At 41.8% G+C, this 20,944-nt stretch overlaps 1 protein-coding gene across 1 annotated transcript in view; it reads left to right on the plus strand.

Moving 5' to 3' along the window:
- Sema2a (Semaphorin 2a) overlaps positions 1-20,944 on the plus strand; it is a 489,426-nt gene that overhangs the window by 360,672 nt on the left and 107,810 nt on the right. Inside the window, exon 4 of the mRNA XM_067153247.2 lies at positions 14,259-14,366. Coding sequence (XP_067009348.1) covers positions 14,259-14,366 — 108 coding nt within the window. The remainder of the gene's footprint in view (positions 1-14,258; positions 14,367-20,944) is intronic.

The raw sequence follows: 20,944 nt of genomic DNA on the forward strand, positions 1-20,944 counted from the left end.
AGGAATTTAAAGTAGTTCAATCTTTCACTACTCCGTTACTTCATTCGATTGTAAATGACGTTCCACTAAGCTATAAAATTCCAAATCAAAACACATTTTGAACAGTACATACCGGTGTTTAACAGAATGGATGAAGTTTTGCAATTCAGCTCTTCGTATTGGTGAATAATTCTGTTCTTCATATAGTTAACCGACCAGCGTTTAACATCTAGATAATGATACTTTCAGATACATAGCCACGCTTGTTTTTCTATTTCGCATCCCGACCAATGCTTGTGGGTTTTTTGAAATATCCCTTTTGTTCGGATACACTGTAAAACAGGAGATCCCGTGGCTGTAATTACGATATCAGCATTCACGGAAAACTACAAGCTTGCTTTTCTCCCGTAGTTAACGAGTGGCTCGGCCTCAGGATCTGTTGATATGAGAGGCTGGGGGCTCGATCAGATAAATCAACCATTCTTGCTATGTGGCATTCCAGCTTCTGTTTAGGCAGAAGCCATGGTACTTAAAAACTAAATTTACGGTGTACTTCTGCTAAAAACAAGAACTAGCTGACAATATGTTTTACCTGTATATACGAACTGCATCAGCTGCATTGAGCTTTAGCGAATCTAATAGTCATTGTTTTTTGGAAATTTTAGTTCACTGTTTAGTATATTTTATTAAACACTTACAGGCCGATAGATAGGCTTATTTCGTTTCGTATCTGAAACTGGGAAAGTTCGAACACAAGTCATTACTCGAGTTCCTCGAGGGCCTAGAAGATTTCCTTTTTTACTTACTTGTACCTGACTGCTTCGAAGTGAGCTTTTACGGGGCCAAAGGTTCATTTTGCACTAACACAGTTAAAATGTAGTTCGTTGGTTCAAGAGAGTGCTCTACTCCCTACATCGCTCAACATTAGTCTTGGAGCTCTGGTCAGCATCTCACGGTCACAACGATAATAGAATTACTCCCAGCCAGTTAAAGGCTTCGTTAAACTTACCTCACAAACCGCAACATTATTTGAAGCAAGTAATACTATTAGTTCTCCTTGTTTGGCCTCAAGATTATACCTTCCGCTGCTTAAGCAGAAATGGCTGTCTCTTTTAAAAGCTGCATTGGCACTTACAGGATTTGTCTTCATAGAAGAGTCTTTCTTGAAATATGAACTGTTGTTGATCCTTATCAGTGTCTTACAAAGTACAGTAATGAATAATTGAATTAGAGATAGCTAACGTAGTGGTGAAATAGCACTGTGCTCAGCCCGGCGAATACAATAGCAGGACGCGGCATGAAACAGCGAGGACCTCAGATATCATACGGGCTGTATGAGTAACAGTTCACTACAGAATGGTGAGACACCTCCGCGCATCTGATCGCGGCTAGATTGTCGGCGCCAGACATATGGGCCACTCCATATATGAAGTCGTGCAGTCACTCAGCTTTCCAAGGGCCACCGTGTCAAGAGTCTACCGTGCGTACGTGGATTCGGGCAAAATCACCGCCGCCAGGGTGAACTGTCCTGGTACACGGCGCGTTGACAAGGGTCGCTATCGGCTAGCTCCGATCGTAACAGCAAATAGCGGGGCCTCAGTGCAGCAGATCGCTTGTCAGTTCGGTGCTGAACAACTACTGCGTGTGAGCAGTCGACCCATCCAGAACCATCTCCTCTCCATGGAGTACAGAAGCAAGCGTCCCACGTGGGTACCTTTGCTCAACACCCGTCACAAAGAGCAACGACTGCTGACATGGGCAAAGTAAAACCTCCATTCGGCGCTTGAAGCTTGGAAGGTGGCCGCCTGAACGGATGAGGCGAGATACAACTTGATACGCAACGATGGCCAGGTTCGAGTGCTTCGTCACCTGTATAAGGCAATGGATCCCTCTTGCCGGCAGGGTACAGTTCAGGCCGGTGGTGGTGGTATCCCACACCCTCACCTTCACGTCCCTCACCGGCGAACTTTAGAGGAACGTGCTGGCAAATCATGCTCACCCCCTTGCCCGCCTCCAGCACACTGCAGGCGACTCCTTCCTACTTTAGCCCATCGCTCGTGAATTATAACTAACTGTTTTGATGAGCAGATGATCAGGGAAGCTTGCCTGGCTCCCGAGGAACCTCGATCTCTCTACCGGGCGAGTTGGCCGTGCGCGTAGAGGCGCTCGGCTGTGAGCTTGAATCTGGGGGATCGTGGGTTCGAGGCCCACTGTCGGCAGCCCTGAAGATGGTTTTCCGTGGTTTCCCATTTTCACACCAGGCAAATGCTGGGGCTGTACCTTAATTAAGGCCACAGCCGCTTCCTCCCAACTCCTAGGCCTTTCCTATCCTATCGTCGCCATAAGACCTATCTGTGTCGGTGCGATGTAAAGCAAATAGCAATAGAACCTCGATCTCAATCCCATTGAGCATATCGGATATGTTGTGCCCCGGACACTACTCCGACTATTCTTTTTGGATTATGGAAGGCTGAGCAGCGATCATGGACCAGTATGGCTCCCTAATGTTTCCGATGTCTTGTGGAGTCCATGCGACGCCGCACTGCCACCGTAATCAAGGCGAAAGGACTGCTACACGCTACTAGCCGGGGATCTCGAGTTACTCATAAATGTGTACCTCCTTACATGTTTTCTTATGAAGTTGTGTTTCGACGTACAGTAATCCTTCTAACTTCATAAACTGCATTTTTCTTAATCTAACTCACCACTTCGGGACATCGGTTGATTAAAGATTATGTAGGATTATGGCAGGTTCTGCCTTATTATCGCGAGGTCTTGTGCGGAGCAACAGAACCTGGACCGGGTCGCGAGTGACGTCACCGAGTTAGGGCCTCGCCACACAGCGAACCGGTCAGGAGAGAGTCGGGCGCGCATTGGCCATTCCTTCTGCCACCCTATTGTCGTCGTTCTTTTACGTTACTGGAGGCCTCCGACGTTGTGAGAAGAATCTCGACGGTGCGCCCAGAACATTCGCTTTTGAGAGGACTGTAGAGGCGTTTCCTCTCTCGAAGCATCTGGGAGGGCTGGCCTCACAGTTTCAGACAGACTTGACTGGCTTCAGCGATTCAGTTTGAGGTGAGAGTTCGGTGTGAGTGCATTGAAGGAGTGCAGTCAATTCGGCCTGAGAGTGAATGCTATCGTGGACAATGACAGTTCAGTTGAGGAGGCAGACTTTGTGTCAGTCACTGTGAACTCTCTGTCCGTGGAATTGAGTGATCGTTCTGTCTGTCTGTCTGTCTGTCTGTCTGTCTGTCTGTCTGTCTGTCTGTCTGTCTGTCTGTCTGTCTGTCCGTCTGTCCGTCCGTCTGTCGCTAGAAGTTGAGTTTCTCCGTCCAGCTGGTGTGAAGCGAACGTTGTGTTTGGTGAAGCGTGGGAGAGTTCGACGTGGGATCGCCAAGGATAATGAACAGAAACTGTTGGGAATGAGTGGACAGTGTACGTCATATGGGATTGTGAGACTGTTATGTGTGGGCTGTGAACTGAGTGGCTGTGATAGCGACAGTGACAATAAAAGTGTAATTGTTTTATTTAATAAGTGTCAGCTGAGGAAGAGTGAGTGTGATTTGTATCAATCTGTAAGCGATAGTGTGAACAGTTAGTACGACTGAGCACTGAGAACAGAGAGAGAGAGAGAGAGAGAGAGAGAGAGAGAGAGCACGAGCTGTGTAATTGTGTGTACTGTGTTCACCTAAATTGTAATCCTGGTGCGCATGTGTAGTTTTGTAAGAATTAGTACTAATAAATCTTCGAATAGACGCCACCAGTGTTGCGTTTATTTATCTGCTCCGCCAACACGTTTCGAGCTGTTGACTCCAAATGCATCACCATAGTAACTTATAATCTTAACCTCAATAACTGGCCGCATAAGAAATATGATTACTAGCATTGCTCATATCTCACTCGTCAGTCGTTTTCATATTCGTACGAATAAGTGACTAACTAATTTATTGGACTCTACACATTCATACACGCAATTATACTAGACAAAAACGACAACACGTCATGAATTAGGGGCTATTTACAAAAGTCTCTTGTCTTTACAACAGAAGATTTCCAGTCGTGTGGTATTTACCTGGAACGGGCAATCCTTCCGTAATATTGATTGGTAGATATCTCCCTTCATTCGTTTCACACCACCGTCACTTCACACAGCACAGGGTGCATCCGGAATAGGAACATTCCAAATTCGCCTTCCAGAAAATCTGTGCATTCACCAGACCAAAAGCACATTACAAGGAGAGGCCGTCACATGCCCTCAGGTTGACCAAACGCTTTCTAGCCTGACGAACTCATCCCTTTAAGGAAGCCGAAGGGGATTGCAGAGTGCTGGCAGTCGCATGGGCACGTAACAGTATTGTCAAAGAAAGATGAGACTGAGACAGATGAATGAATATAAACACATTTGTTGTAGCCTATGCCAGAATATATAGTGCACCGTAAACACTCTGTCAGAAACATGTCCATTTGCCACATTAATTTGAAGGTGTTCGTTTGTATAAGAAGAAATTAAATGAAATTGCGATATATATATGATGAACTATTGAATATGAACTGTATCATATATATTAGTAAATAATTCTTACAACTCAGTTGTCTGTGCCGAACCTTGTCAGTTACCTATATATGCCTATTTTGAAATAATTTCAGTTTTAATTTAGTATACAAGAACCTATCTTATTCATTTATCATTGACGGAAAATGCGTAGAGTGATGGTAAAGCAATATTCTCACTAGATGCTGCTTACGATTCTGTATCAAATAGAGTATATCTCAGTGGACAGTAAAGAAGGCCATTCCTTGTGCCCCTTGTAGCTTCTAATTTATTCCTAGACTATTTATAGACTACTCGTGATACAAATACGCGTTTGAAATGAAGTAGCTAATGTACTTGTGCTTCGCTGCGAAATTTTACATTGTATACCTATTTCTAGGTAAATTACAGTTCGCGTTATAAGTAAGGATTTATTAAACTGCAATGGCAGGCCGCCGTGCCTACTGCCAGTCACAATCGAGTTGGGGATCCCGCATTACAAGTGCTAGTCACAGTTCACGTATACAAATAATAATAATAATAATAATAATAATAATAATAATAATAATAATAATAATAATAATAATAATAATAATAATAATAATAATAGTGGCTTATGGCCTCCGTAGGGGCCTGGTGCAGGTCTTTCGAGTTGACGCCGTTTAGGCGACCTGCGAGTCTGTGAGGATGGGGCCCTACCTAGGATGATTTCTAATGATGAATACGGCACGAACACCCAGCCCCCGAGCTGTAGGAATCAAGTAATGAAAGTTAAAATCTCCGACCCGGCCAGAATCGAACCCGTGACCTCTGTGACCAAAGGACAGCATGCTAACTATTTAGCCATGTATCTAGACATACAAATAAATGGAACTCGATATCAAGCGATCTGTACAGAAGTATAAAGTTTTAACATCGTCTTTCATATGAAACTTCCCTTGCTCAACTCATGTTCATTTTTGACCTCGCCAGTATTCGGTTTATGAGCTCCAGGATGTCCTTAATTTTCTTGTCTTTCACGTTCCTCCCTTTATCCTTTAATGCTCCAATTCATAGATTCATTGGACATTTTCCTCATAGAGTTCTGCAAGTAGTCACAGATAATTTCATCGTTTTACCCATTAAAACATGAATCGCCATTATAAACTAAATGGATTAATATGTAAATTAATAGATAAATTAAAATAAATCCTAGAGAAAAGTACCCTAAGTTTTCTTTTCACTCTATCCTTGTTACTTTGAGAGTCGAATTTAATAGTTTATTCTACTTTGGGATCATCTGGAGTAACGCTGGCTCATTTTGACTTTCGATCAGTACTTTATAACCCAATATCCTTCCTGATTCCACGTGATTTTTCAGTGAAAATTCCAACCCGGTCTCTACTGGAATTTGAACCTCGGTAGCCTGGATAGGAAGCCGACAGTTGTTAGCCTCCGCTCGTATCGCCCACCCCAGAAAGGAAAGTGTATCACGAAGCATTCCGTTGCTGAAGACTCCAGTGACTGTGTGCCAGTGTATAGTAATCGTTGAAGCAGTAGATGTCCACGGCGGCAGTGAAAGGTAGAGCGAAACTGTTTTAATTGAACGAGGTAGTGCACTGAAGGTTCAAGTGAATTGCTGATTCCTCTGTTTCTCCACCCTTGCCCTATACTCTCCCTGCCATTAAACGGCCTCGCGTCACTGAACACTGCTGCAACCCTTGCCATCATAAATTAAGTCCTGTCACTAGCTATGTGCTTTAAATATGCGCGTCGTGACTGTCGCCTGCTTCTGTACGGAAATTTAGCGTACACGCAGTTAGTTCCTCACAATTTGAAAGCCATTATAATTATTCTTCTTCCGCCTTAATCACAGGAAATCGTGTGTAATGTGTCTTAGAGACAAGGAGCAAGCATAGAACAGTTTCGTGTGACGCTCGGCGTATTCGCCCGCATGAGTAAGCGCAGGTAGTCGTCTCCCCAAGATTCCACACTGTAGACGCCTCCCTAACTAGAGACGCTTCCAATACTGAGTTATTTAGAGATCATAAAGGCTGTTCGGATAATTGACGATCAAAAAAATAATAACATTTTTAGATAACTGACAAAACAAAATTAACATAAATTGCTTGTTATTGTCAAAACAACAGTGACAATATAGTTTGTGTAGATAATCGACAAAACAAAATTAACAACGTCTATTCTTATTTAGATAACTCACAGAACAATTAACAGCACCGAATTAACAACGTCTATTCTTATTTAGATAACTCACAGAACAATTAACAGCACCGAATTAACAACGTCTATTCTTATTTAGATAACTCACAGAACAATTAACAGCACCGAATTAACAACGTCTATTCTTATTTAGATAACTCACAGAACAATTAACAGCACCGAATTAACAACGTCTATTCTTATTTAGATAACTCACAGAACAATTAACAGCACCGAATTAACAACGTCTATTCTTATTTAGATAACTCACAGAACAATTAACAGCACCGAATTAACAACGTCTATTCTTATTTAGATAACTCACAGAACAATTAACCGCACCGATTGCTTAGGTAATTGAATGAAACTCATATGAAGGTAATCAAAGAAAATGAGAAAATAAACACAAAACTGGAGAACGCCTGCCAAGACAAGGACTTATTGCAGTTTTAAATAAACTTGGTGACACTATCGGTTATTCGTTGCTTGCTTGTTTCCAAGGTAGCGAGTTGGATCGCGGATGAGTTCTGTGACATTTCAGCGTCTTCAAATGCGATAACTATGTGTCGTTGACTTCTCTACAGGGCGAATTCCGACACCATGGTGATTCTTAAAATCCATAACAACTGAAGAGACTTCAAACAAATAACGCAATGTTTCAAACCCATAGAAAATGTTTGTTTCTGAAAGTTATTGCCTCATGTCATGGTGGAAAGTCTATTACCCTGTCATCTGTGTGGTTTCTGTTTATTGTGGCTTGCGGATTTGTAATTTCGAACAATTGAATCTATTACCTCCGTAGATTAGTTGGCTTTGCATGAAGTTTTATTTGTGGAACGGTTAATGGATAATTAGATTTTTGCTGACTACATTCAACGATGGCTGGTATTTATTATGTATAAATGGGCTGCATGCCAACCGTGTTACATCCAGTATTTTGACCATATGCCAAGGTAATGGGATGCGAATCTAAACTTCAAGCATCCATATAACTTAATTGTCCTACTTTTTGTATGTAATGTAAAAATGCAAAGCAAAGTCATCTCCCTACAGGCCATGAAGGCCTTTGGAGGGGTGGAAGGTAAAGGCTTCCACTATCCGTAACCTCGGCAGTTGATGGGGTAGAGTGGTTAGCTCTACGCCCGGCCGCCTTTGCCCCCAGGAATTACCCTGGTACTCATTTTTGGTGTAGGCTGAGTGAACCTCATGGCCATATGCACCTCCGGAAGTGGAAATCTCATTTCTTAAATTTTACGACTTCCTGACGGGGATTCGAACCCACGTCCTTCCGGGCGAGCCGAGCACGCCTTTACCGCCTCGGCCAGGCAGCCCCTTTGTATGTAATGCACCTATCCTTAATGCATATACATTGTTCTTACAGGATCTTCGCAATCTTTACAATTAGATGAAAGTCTTTATTCCATCCCTTTCGTAACCTTTATACAGACAGCTATGAGCGGCGAACATTCACTCGGCGGAGAATTCACTCTCGTCCTCCAATTTTTCGAGTCATTGGACGAGATCAACTCTCTCCCCCTTTTTTCGCCGCTGAAGCAATTGAATCAATAGGGGGTTGTGTTGTTCGTTGAAGGGAAGAAAATAAAATAATAATACAAGGAAATCGCGACTGGGAGAACTGTACTAGTTGCACAAATACTGTTCTCAAAACCGAGATAGTGTAGCATATTTTATTGCGCATGTTTCTTACAGTCCGCCTCTGTGGTGTAGTGGTTAGCGTGATTAGCTGCCACCCTCGGAGGCCCGGGTTCGATTCCCGGCTCTGCCACGAAAATTTGAAAAGTGGTACGAGGGCTGGAACGGGGTCCACTCAGCCTCGGGAGGTCAACTGAGTAGAGGTGGGTTCGATTTCCACCTCAGCCATCCTGGAAGTGGTTTTCCGTGGTTTCCCACCACTTCTCCAGGCGAATGCCGGGATGGTACCTAACTTAAGGCCACGGCCGCTTCCTTCCCTCTTCCTTGCCTATCCCTTCCCATCTCCCCATCCCTCCACAAGGCCCCTGTTCAGCATAGCAGGTGAGGCCGCCTGGGCGATCTACTGGTCATACTCCCCAGTTGTATCCCCGACCAAGAGTCTGAAGCTCCAGGACACTGCCCTTGAGGCGGTAGAGGTGGGATCCCTCGCTAAGTCCGAGGGAAAAACCGAACCTGGAGGGTAAACAGATGATGATGATGATTATGTTTCTTACATTGCCCATTACTGCAGTGCCGATTGTTCAGCCTTATTTTGACTGAGAGTATTAAAATAAGGACAATATTGTATAAAATATACTTTTATCCTTCGTTATTTTTTTTCTTATTAAGATCCAGTGCCCGTGGCCAGTTTAGTTCGGCTCCTTGTTTGAATGGTCAGCGGTTTTTTTAAGATCATGTGTTCGAGGATTTTTGCCGAACACATTTAATTATTCTAACCCGAAGATTACTAAGTGTTCGTGTTAGTCTTACTACATACCGTTTCGTTTACATAATGCATCCATAATGCTCGTGTAAGATATTTGGTGGTAAAACGGAATCAAGTACACAGATGTGAAACAGATCGTACCCGCGACTCCGCCAGGGCGTGAGAACAATGGCAGAAGGAGAAGAAGAAGAGCAGTCAGAGCACGTTAGCAATAATAGCGCCGAACCCTAATTTTTCCTGTAAGTTGCTTATTTATAGACTACTCCCTATACCCCTCTATTACGAGTATGATTAAGCAGATGGCATTTATGCATTAACAATCCTGTTTTAGGCAATCTAAATAGTCATTAAAAACGTCAAAATAGGCATTATCAACATTTGTATAAACAAATAAACTTCTTCTTCTTCTCCTTATTCCGCTTTTATCACACCCTAGTGGGGATGCAGGTCCAAACTATGATGCACATGTGAACCTGGCCCTGTTGTCCGGTCGGTTGCCCTTCCTATCGCGAGCCCTGTATATTCACAGTTTCGTGTTTCTCTGGTAGTTTATAATGCAGTGCGTTGTGTGAATATGTAGGGGAATGTGTTGGTACTAATGTGCTGACATTCAGCCAAAGAGCCGGACTTTGTATAAGTACATACGTAACTATTTAAAATCTAAATTATCTCCTGTTGAATAAAGGTTTAACTGTATTTGGAAGTGCCAGTTTGTTATTGATCTCGATTCCGCTGATATAGAATGAAATTGTACTGAAACTGTTGAAACAACTTACTCTCCTCCTGCTTTACACTTGACTACTGTGTAATTTTCAAGGATTTCTGATGTAAATGTATGTCTCGTTTCAGTAATGATATTTATAAATCGAGATAATATCCTCCCCGTTTTACAGAATTGCCGACCAACCAGATATATCGAAGCTAAAAGTGAAATAGAATTTTAAAAATTAAAACAACATTTTATGCGCTTAAACAGTCATTTATCAGAAAAATTGTACTAACTGTGAAAATGGGCACTTATTAGATACTAAAAAATGCCTTTAACGTGTCATAGTTCCACCTAAACTGATTTTTAACTTTATTCTTTATGTTTAGTAGTTAGGTTACAGGAAAAACTAAGTATTTTTTGTAATACGCTCAGCTTAGTTATGACACATCCTTCTTTTCTTATTTTCTGCTACTTTTCCCACATCTGTGTAGTCATGGGTGTGAACTGTGTCGCGCATGTGGATTCGGTCATGTTTTACGACCGGATGCCCTTCCTGAAGCCAACCCTATATGGAGGGATGTAATCACTATTTGGGTGTTTCTGTGGTGGTTGGTAGTGTAGTGTGTTGTCTGAATATGAAGGGGAAAGTGTTGAGACAAAAACAAACACCCAGTCCCGGGGCAAGAAGAATTAATCAGAGGCGATTAAAATCCCGGCCCAGCCGTGAATTGAACCCAGGAGCCTCTGAACTGAAGGATTCAACGCTGAGCATTCAGCCAATGCGTCGGACTTAGTTACGACGTATTGTTGAACGGAAATTAATTGTGATTTTTGAAAGTTATAAATAATAGTAATCATCATCCACATCATCATCATCATCATCATCATCATCATCATCATCATCATCATCATCATAAGGCTTGCAAACCATACCTAAGACAATGTTAATATTTATTTATTATTCACTAACTACGGACCACGATAAGTTTCATTGTACATTCTGGCGTTTACTTTTTCTGTTGATCCATAAGGTTCTCATGAGCTCGCTGTGATGAAAACGGCGTTCAACCGAGCACTTTGCACCAGTTATCCACTTCGGCTCCCGGAAAGTCCCAAACGTCACGATGCTTGTTCTGAAAAGGTCTCGTCTGTGCGCGTCATCTGGTAGTAGGCCCATTTGTTCGAGGTCTTTCTTGACGTTAACTTACCAGCGAATTGTTGCTTTTGGTTTTCAGTCAAATTTTACTAAAAATACGTTTTGTCCATCGAGAGTTGTCCATCCGCCGTAGGTGTCCGTAGAAGCGAGCCCTGGGTTTGCGCACCGTGACCTTCTCTATCTTTGAGTAGATTTCTTATGTGGATTTTCTTATGTACATACCGTTTTTGTAGTTTGGGCCAAGAATGTTTTGGAGAATCTTCCTCTTTTTGCTCTAACTCCGCTAGCGCACATTTCTGGGAGATAAGGCATTCTGACGCATAGAGAGATACCGGCTTGACAGCAGTGATATAATGGTGATTTTTGTATTTATAGGAATGCACCTTTTGTTATATATGTTCCGGGAGGTTTGAAAGGCTACCTCCAATTTTTTCTCTGGCCGCTAAGGCCTCTGCACCCAGTCCGTTTGGTTGGATCCACTCACTAAGGTATTTCAACTTATGCACACGGTTTATTGTTTCATATTTGGTGTTCTCTGGAGTTGTGTTGTCTTTGATGTTTGACATTACTTCCGTCTTTGTTCCTGTTTGTTTGTTCTGCTACCACTTTCACCACATTAATTTCTTCTGTTACAGCTTCAAAATTTTCTATCATTATTGCTGTATCATCCGCAAAAGCCCGGAATTCTTCTTCGTCCCTATCCTTAAAGGTCTGAACTAGTTTCTCCCTTGTAGTATCAGACGCCACTCCTGTATTATTTTCTCCAGTACACAGTTGAACAAGAGTGGTGAGAGTCCATCTTCCTGAGTAACACCCGTTTTAATTTCAAAGGGTTCAGAGTACCATCCTTGGAATTTTATTTTGAAGATGGTATTAGTGAGGGTTGCTCGTATTACCGCTGGCAGTTTTTCGTCGACTCCCATTTCTGAAATTATTTGAAGCAACACATCGCGGTCAATGGAATCGTATTCTGAAGTCTACAAATGTGCACACGTATGTTCAGCCTCTCAACGTATGATATCTTATTATCATTTTAAGATTGTGGATCTGCTCTGCTGCTGATCGGCCTTTCCTGAAACCTCCTTGGTATTCCCAAGCGACTGTTCAACTTGCTGCTCTAGTCGTTCTAGGATGGATAACGATAGAATCTTGCATGCTGCTCGGAGTAATGAGATATCAGGATAGATTTTTACATAATTGATATTTCCTTTCATATGTAAAGGATGGATCAAACTACCTTCCAGTCCTCCGGTAGTTGTTCTTTCTCCCATATGTCAATGCTGGTCTTATCCAAGACATGGATTGCGTCTTCACTAGCGTATTTCCATACTTCTGCTACCATGCAGTCTTCACCAGAGCCTTGTTGCTTTTCAGTCTCCCTATGTGACGTTTGATCTCATCGCGATCTGGGGAAAAAGTCTGCAGGTTTTGGCATGTTGATTAGTTGGTTCTGATGGGGTTAGCCAGTTTTTCACAATTTAGAATTTTGTCGAAGTGTTCGGCAAGGACCTCACAGTTTTCTCCGTTTGATGTTGCTCAAGTTCCATATTTCTTTTGAAAGCAGAGTTAGGGAGGCTTGTAACCTTGCATATTCATTTCAAAACCCCTGTAATATTCTCGGGACTCACTTCACTGGAAGTCTTGCTCAATCTTGTCCATTTGTTCTTTTTCGTACTTACGTTTCCCACTCCATATTATCTTCGCCCATTGTGCTCATTGGGTTTTGTAGATGTTCCAATCTTCCTCTCTTTTGGACGTGTAGTACATTTTCCAGATACGTATACGATCCGTCAAGGCTTGTTCGCAACTTTCGTTCCACCAGGCATGTTTCTTTCTAACATCTGCTACTTCTTTAGCAGCTTAAACCATCTGCCTTCTTGTACTGTTGATGTCCACGTCCACTGGCCGGGCGAGTTCATTGAATTCGTTCTCTTTTTCTCTAAGTTTCTTTGTGTCGAAGCGGGTTAGGACAGGTTGGTTCTTTTCTTGTTTACAGCGATGGATCTGAACTTAATTACTGAGACATAATGATCTGAATCTATAATCATCCCCTTTTTTTCTATGACGTTCATTATTTCGGGACTGTATCTTCGAGATATTGCGACATGGTCTAGTTGGTATTCTCCCATTGCTTTGTCTGGTCATCGCCATGTAGTTTGTTTCCTGGGAAGGTGTCGAAAGTGGGCAGACATCTGGAGGTTATGATTTTTTTATTATTATTCAACAAGACGTTTTCCATTCTCGTTGGTCCTCTTGTGAGCCGAGTATCGCCCATGACGTGTCTGTATTTCTGTTCCCTTACTAGTTGTGCATTGTAATCACCTATTATGGTCTTGACATAATGTTTCGGAATTTTTGTGATTCTGGTATTAAGGTTGTTCCAAAATCTATGTTCTCAGAATATTTTTGGTTTTGGTCGTTAGTCAGGGCGTGGAAATTGATCAACGTACACATTTTGTTTGCACAGCGCAGGGATAGTAGTTATAGCCGATCATTTATTGGTTCAAAATTGGAGACAGACCTAAGGATTGAGGTGTTGACCGCAAATGCTGTGCCGAATATAGGAGAGTTCTGCATTACTCTTTTGGGGCTTTGCTCTTGAAAAAACGGTACCCGTCTGATTCGAAAAGTTTTTTCGCCTGTGAAGCGGGTTTCTTGCAATGCTATTACAGAGATCTTGTTTTCATGGAGAGCTTTGGACAGCTGTTTCACTTTGCCAGTTTGTGTGAGAGACTTTATGTTGAAGTTGCCAGAAAAGTCTTAGTTTTGTGTTTCAGTTTTCGTGTCTGTTTGGGATTTCCAAGACGCTCCGACTCGTCTTCAGCATGAAGTCGCACCCACCCCCCCAGAATCCGAATGGGATGCGTGCGTTGCTTGTCAGCGACAGTGTATTTCTGCAAAGAGTTACCACCTGGGGAATAGTTTGTTTCTATTGTGCCATCATGCTTGTAAGCTTGAGTTTGCTTTGGAGCAATTGCCCACTCCCAATACAACCAGCATTGTTTGTTCTGGAGGGCCTTGGTTGTTATATAAACATCTGTTTTACGGCCTAATGGCAACCCTCCTCCTTTATCCGGGCTTGGGACCGTCAACGGCAACTGCTGAGCTATTCAATCCACCCAGTAGTTACGGAGTTCATGTTGTTATTATTATTATTATTATTGTTATTATTGTTATTATTATTATTACTCAATCTAAGTGTATACTTAGAACTTACTTTTAGTTTACGTTTACACTAACCAGTTTTCTTTATTCTGTGTTTCAGCATTTCGATTGCCGGAACCACATTCGTGTGATACAGCCAATGGCAGATGGAGGAAGACTGTATGTATGTGGAACTAATGCACATAGTCCGAAGGATTGGGTCATTTATGTGAGTATCATCTCATTCAATTCAATTTCTTAGTATCAGAGTTATTTTTGTTGTAAATATAATTTTCTTTCCCCGTAATAATTGTCAATACAGATGAGTTTAGACTATTATACTCGATGTAATTATTACCAAGTATTCACGTTACAGTGAATCCTTGCAACTTTTGAAATTTCTCGAGTGTACTTATACTATGTAATATATATGTATATAATATAATTATACTAGTAGTCTTCAAGACAAAGCCCGTCTCCTCGCTGCTTCTTCTCCTGAATCTTGTGTATGGCTCCAAGCATTACCTGCACCTTCTCTTGGTCTTCAGCTTTCCAATGAGAGTTTCCGTATCACTGTGGCTTTACGTTTGTGAACAGCTGTCTGCGACCCTCACCGATGCTCAGCTTGTGGTGCCTATGTTGATCAACGTGGCCTCCATGGCTTTTGCTGTTTGAAAAGTAAAGGCAGACACATACGCCGCTCCACTATAAAAGATGTCATCTTGTGGGCTCTGATTTCAGCAGAAGTTCCTTCCCTACGAGAGCCCGCTGGCTGCTCCCGTTCAGACGGTAAAAGGCCAGATGGAATGACAGTTGTGCCATGAAAAAGGGGTAAATTTCTCTTGTGGAATTTTACCTGTGCCACCACGTTCGCCCAGTCCAATCTTCCCCTTTCATCATTGAGTGCTGGAGGTGCACCCGCGAATAGGGTAACCTCTAAAAGAAGAAAATACAGCGGGATTGTTGAACAAATTCTTCTTCGTTCCATTAGCCATTGAATCGAGTGGTACCTGGGGGTAATGACGGCCTCAATTTTATCAGTGATTTGCTCGTATTTTCGGGGATAAGCGATCAACTGCTTATCTTATTCTGCACATCAGCGTAGCTCCAATGCGTGGTAATGTCACATTCATTCTCGGGAAACTACCACCTGGTAAAGAGTGGATGAAGTTTTCTTCTTTAATACATGACTTTGTGTTTTATGGATATTCAGGTTATATTAGATTACTAGTTTAATAATTCTTTGCACATTGTGCGCATTAAATAAATATATAATTAAACATTTGGTTAATAAATTTTGCCCATAACACATTACTTTTTATAATTACTAATATATTTCTGACTGACATTGATTCTGATAATACTTTTGCTCTTACAAAACAGATTTTACAATGCCAGTTTAATAAATTAATTCTGTAGTTTATAATCTCAAATGTGCAAATCTAAATTCAGAAGATTCCACTACCATCTGTGAATTACATACACAAGAACTGATAATGAACAATTCAACACATGACAGGTTATAGTTAATATAAACGAAAGTGAATTGCTACAACAGTACGATAAGACACCATATTGTCATACAACAAACATTCGTCCATCCAAAAATCATTGCAAAATACCTGGAAGCTTGTAATAAATTAAGACAAATGCAATAAAGGCTCGGGTGAATCTCACAACTCTACTTCTCACAAAGCCACCCTTGTTTCAGTTTCAACTTTCTGACTATTATGGCTTCCTTTCCGTAACCTATATAAATATAACATGCAATGCATTATAAAATATCAAGAGAAAGGCATTTTATGTACCTACACTTCTTTTCTTAATAATATCACTTATTCATATCTTCATCCTCTTAAAGTGTACTCCTCATCCTCACACCAAAACGATAACACCAAATATTGGGTACACTTGAAATATAGTAATTTTGGTTACCTCTGAAGTCACTTCAAATATTCTAAAGAATGTGTTTGAAGGACACAGACACTGTATCACTTTTCTCGGTCATGAAGGACAAGAAAGCATAGGAAAACTTTGAGACTTGTTTAAACTCATTTCCACTGTAAGAGATGTATATGCAGAAGAGGCCACCATAGAAGCTGCAAAAATAGGGTTGTGAAAGGGCCTAGTTAATCCATAGAGGCTCGTACACTGAGAACTAAAAAGCATAAATCTATGTATGAATGAATTAAAAAAGGTGAGCATTGTTTAGTAATATAATTTTTTTTTCAATTCGTTATTCTGGAGGTTTGTAATCTAGCACTTGATGGTGATAAAATAAGTTTCCTTATCCCATATTTAGAATGGCTACGTCGTCCTAGACATATGTAATGGCTGGTTCATTTCAAGTGTTTGACTCGGGAAGCCTCCGTGAGATAATCTACGTTTCAAGAAACAGGCATCTACTAAAAATTAATTTCGAGTTTTAATTTGAAGTTTCCGAAGTCGACACCGGAATATGGGAAAACCGCAGGGTAAGAAGTATCAGGTTCATCAATCTGTTTGCGTAGCCCCTGTAAAGGCCGGATGATGTGCAATAGATAATGCGCACAAGTTAGGTAAGCCGCGTGAATCACCGCATTCGTCATCTCTTTGCCCTCTCACCCTCCAAGAAACAATGGAGGTCGAACAAGTGACTTCAGTCGATTGCTAACGCTCCCCTTCGCTGCACCATCTCCAGTCTCCAAGTTGATAGTGGTGCCCATTGCAACTGTCTAAACGCGGAGTCACGCGACATTTCCAGCATCGGTTTTGGGACCCTTCACTTAAAATTCGCAGCTGACTTTTGGTACACGACATCCATTCCGTCAACGAAATTTCAGTTATCTAGCGATGTGATGTCACTTAAGCTTCCCTTGTGAGACGTAATTCAAAAATGTCCCGTATTGGATAACCTGTTTAACTGTGGCACCTGTACAGGTGTCCCACATTGTTAAACACCAGTCTGAATGATCTCTAGTCGTGCGCACAGGGAAAAAGGAATAACTCTCCGTTTTTCCTGTTCCTGTGCTTATGTAGTCTTGGCACATCTATTTGCGAGTCCTCATACTAAGATTGAGAAATGTGCTATGGAACGGTTACCATAGCAATATCTGCCTGGGCTGAATACTGTAGTATAAAACAGGCACACATGGACTGATTAATCTTCGGCAAACATGTTTCCTTATTGTCTCTCTCTCTCTCTGTCGTCCCTTATGTGGGCTGAGTAGCTCAGATGGGAAAACACTGGCCTCCTGGCAACACGGGCTCTCCGAAAAGCGCAAAAGTAGATAGGGTGATTTAAAACCAATAACATGATGGACTCTCCGTCTGTCTGTTGTTCTAGCGGTGGTGATTATTGGATTATTATTATTATTATTATTATTATTATTATTATTATTATTATTATTATTATTATTATTATTATTATTATTGGTTTTACGTCTTGTTAAGTACTTTTAAGGTTTTCGGAGATGCCGAGGTGGAGCAATTTTGTGCTGCGGGAGGTCATTTACGTACCAGTAATTCTACCGATACGAGGCTGACGTATTTGACCACTTTCAAATACCACCAGATGGAGCCGGGATCAAACCCACGAACTTGTGCTCAAAAGGTCAGTGCTCTATCGTCTGACCTACTCAGCCCGGCATTATTAGTTTAAGGAGAATTACAGCTACATAGTCATCCCCTCTTAGCACTAATCGGGAGAGAAAAAGGAGGAGGTACTATCCTTCGAAGAATGAAGGCGTTGAAAAGGAAGTGGGAGGAACACGAAGGAAGTGAAATTGGAAGATACTCTAGACCTCGCAAGCCGAATACCGTCGGGGTCGGAAGAGAAAAAGAGCGGATCAGAGGAGGTCAGATATAAAAGTTGAAAGTTACTAGGTTAGTACAAATAGTGAGTGGAAGCAGTGCCAGACTCACCTAAGGGTCTCTTGTCCTTCAACCCACGCTCCGAGGTTGCTGAGATTATATTCCGGAACCTAAACCAGCCCTACCATTCAGTCGTAAAATTTAACACATTGTACTGATATTCATTAGGAACATTTTTATTAGGAAGTAAGTTTTAAGAGAAATAAGCGTAGAAGACAACATTCTACTTTATTGTACGTCGCACCGACACAGATACAGTATGCGAAACTTTTAATGATACCAGGTTTTAAGGGGGTGAGGAGTAATGAGGGAGCTCTCCCGGTTCCGGTTATACTGCCAACTGAATGGAAATGAAATCTGAATTGAATCGATAGTATGATCGATCGATAGAAATTTTCTAAACCTTTATTATCTTAAGCTAACAACTGTGTCACGCGCACATTATATAACATTATACAACATTTCTCGATGCGAATCTTGTTCCTAGGATGAATTCTATATTTTGGCTTTGCTGTGTAAACAACAACAGTGCTAGTACGTAAAGTGGACACCAGATGTCCCACGGCGATTCATAGTTTGTGTGTTAACCCATTCACTGCCAAACCCGTATTTATACGTTTTGGTGCCGTGTGTACTTCACCGATCTCACAAATGAACGCGATATAATGTCATGCTTTGAGATTCCGTGGAAATGCTCAAAGAAGTTCTGTACTGCAGATACACCACTCCATTTCGCGTGTTTTGAAAGCGATCTGGTGTTATTTCAGCTTCGTTGGAGTGGAACATCTTTCCCGCTTACGTGTAGCCATCATGGCGTCTTGAAGTACGCATTCATCTCTTGTTGACGAAGAAATTGAATGTTTCCTCATAAATAGTGATTCTGAAGAGCTATATTTTGATAATGAAGGTGAAGAATATCTAAGTGGTGACATTGTACTACAAGAAAGTGCGAGACAAAGTAGTAATGATGAGTCTCATGCGGAATTGTCATCCCTTCCTCAGATAAATTATTTTTTCCCCAAATATAAAAGATTTTGATATTACCAGTTCTTGGATAAAGAATTTTATGTTATATTTCAGTAATCGTATCACCGAGTGGAGTAGCTGCGCGTATTAACATGGTACGTAATCGAGCCAAGCTCTGCACTCGGCAGGCGAGTGGGTTCGAACCTCATCGTCAGCTGTCTTGAGAATTTATTTTCTTTTCTGTGTGGTTTCCGTTTTGCACTCCCAAGTAAATGCCGGGACAGTTCCTATTAATAAGCCACAGCCGATTCCTTCCACTTCTGTACCCAGTTTCATTCACCATCATCAACATCATCATCATTCATTTCATATTCATTATCTTCTCAACTGAAGTTTACGTCGCTAAGGGCATCCGGTCGTAAAATATGATGTAAAATATACTCTCACTTCATCCCCGACATCGTATTAGGCTGCAGGGCTAATGGAACGATATGGATTCCATTAATAGTATCAGTAAATATGTATCTGTCAAAGTGCTTCTTCCTTTAAAAAAACCCAGCCCACAGGGCTGGGCTGGTCATCAAAACTCGGCAGTGAAAAGGTTAAAGGTTGCTAATACGAATCTCGAAGATAACCGAGGTCTACCGATTCAGCACTAGGGAGCTCAGATATCACGAAAAGGTTCGTGTACTGTAGGTTTTATGGCGACGATGGGACAGGAAAGGACTAGGAGTGGGAAGGAAGCGGCCGTGGCCATAATTAAGGTACAGCCCCAGCGTTTGCCTGGTGTGAATAAGGCAAACCACTGAAAACCATCGTCAGGGCTGTAGACAGTGGTGTTCGAACCCACTATCTACCGAATGCAAGCTCAAAGCGTAGAAGAGATATTACTCACATCGTGAGTACATCAGTACTAAGAATCTGATGTGGATGAAGGCGTGTTCCTACCATTTAAATAGCTCGAAAAGTCTGCCGTCCGTGTGGCTCAGCAAGTAGTTTCATTTGTTATCCAAGTCATAAAATTCAGTACAAGACTCGTTTATTGCATCGCAGCCGTGCATTTTCAAAGTGCCACATCGTGCGCAGTTAAATTGCTCACCTTCATCAAGAAAGTCTTTACTTGATAGCGTTCAGTTTTCTTCTTCGGAAGTTTCTCCCGTATGCACCTTCCGCAGTTCCAAACGGTTGACTTCCAGCCTATTTCTTGCCTTCTCTGTTTTATTTATTTGTGGGTCGTTTTAGAAGTGTACTCGACCGAGACGTCACCCATTACAAACCCTTAGCTCCAGCAGTCCGTAGCGCCCCCAAGAGGCTCGTGCAAGGCGTAACGCACCTTGGCTCCCCCAATACTGCCTGCGTGCCGTAAGCAAATGGTACGAGACGTTGCCAAATTATGGCTCTCTGTATCCCTGCGCCCTCGACGGAAGATCAAGTACTCTGTATTAGCTGAAGGTCGTTGGGGAAGATACGACGATAGTGACATCAACTATACATTTTCTAGACGGTGAAATACACTACATGCATTGAAATGACGCATTGCATTCATTGATCACTGGAAAAAAAAAAAGAAACACTAAATTTATCGTATGTCTCATAAATTACCGAGACGAGGTGATATGTTACTGAAAAAATCGTATCAGACTTGTATTTCTCAAAAATTGGAGATATTTAGGCCAAAACGCACAGGTGTGAGGCTGGTGAAATGGGTGATGATGAGTCTGCTGTCGGTATGAATCTGCGCACTGACATAAGCACTTGCATTGTCGGTAATTTTTAACGTCGCGCTAACATCTACAGGTATATCGGCAGATTCTAGGATAAGAAGGCTGGGACTAAGTAGATAGCGGCCTAGAACTTAATTAAGGTACAGCACGAGCACTTACCTGAGGTGAAAACGAGAAACAATAGAAATCTATCGTCAGTGAGTTTCGGACATCCATTCTCACGAGTCACGACTAACACTGCATAGCTACTTCACCAGGTTCAGCA

This window comes from Anabrus simplex, chromosome 1 (genome assembly GCF_040414725.1).
Source record: "Anabrus simplex isolate iqAnaSimp1 chromosome 1, ASM4041472v1, whole genome shotgun sequence".
NCBI lineage: Eukaryota > Metazoa > Arthropoda > Insecta > Orthoptera > Tettigoniidae > Anabrus > Anabrus simplex.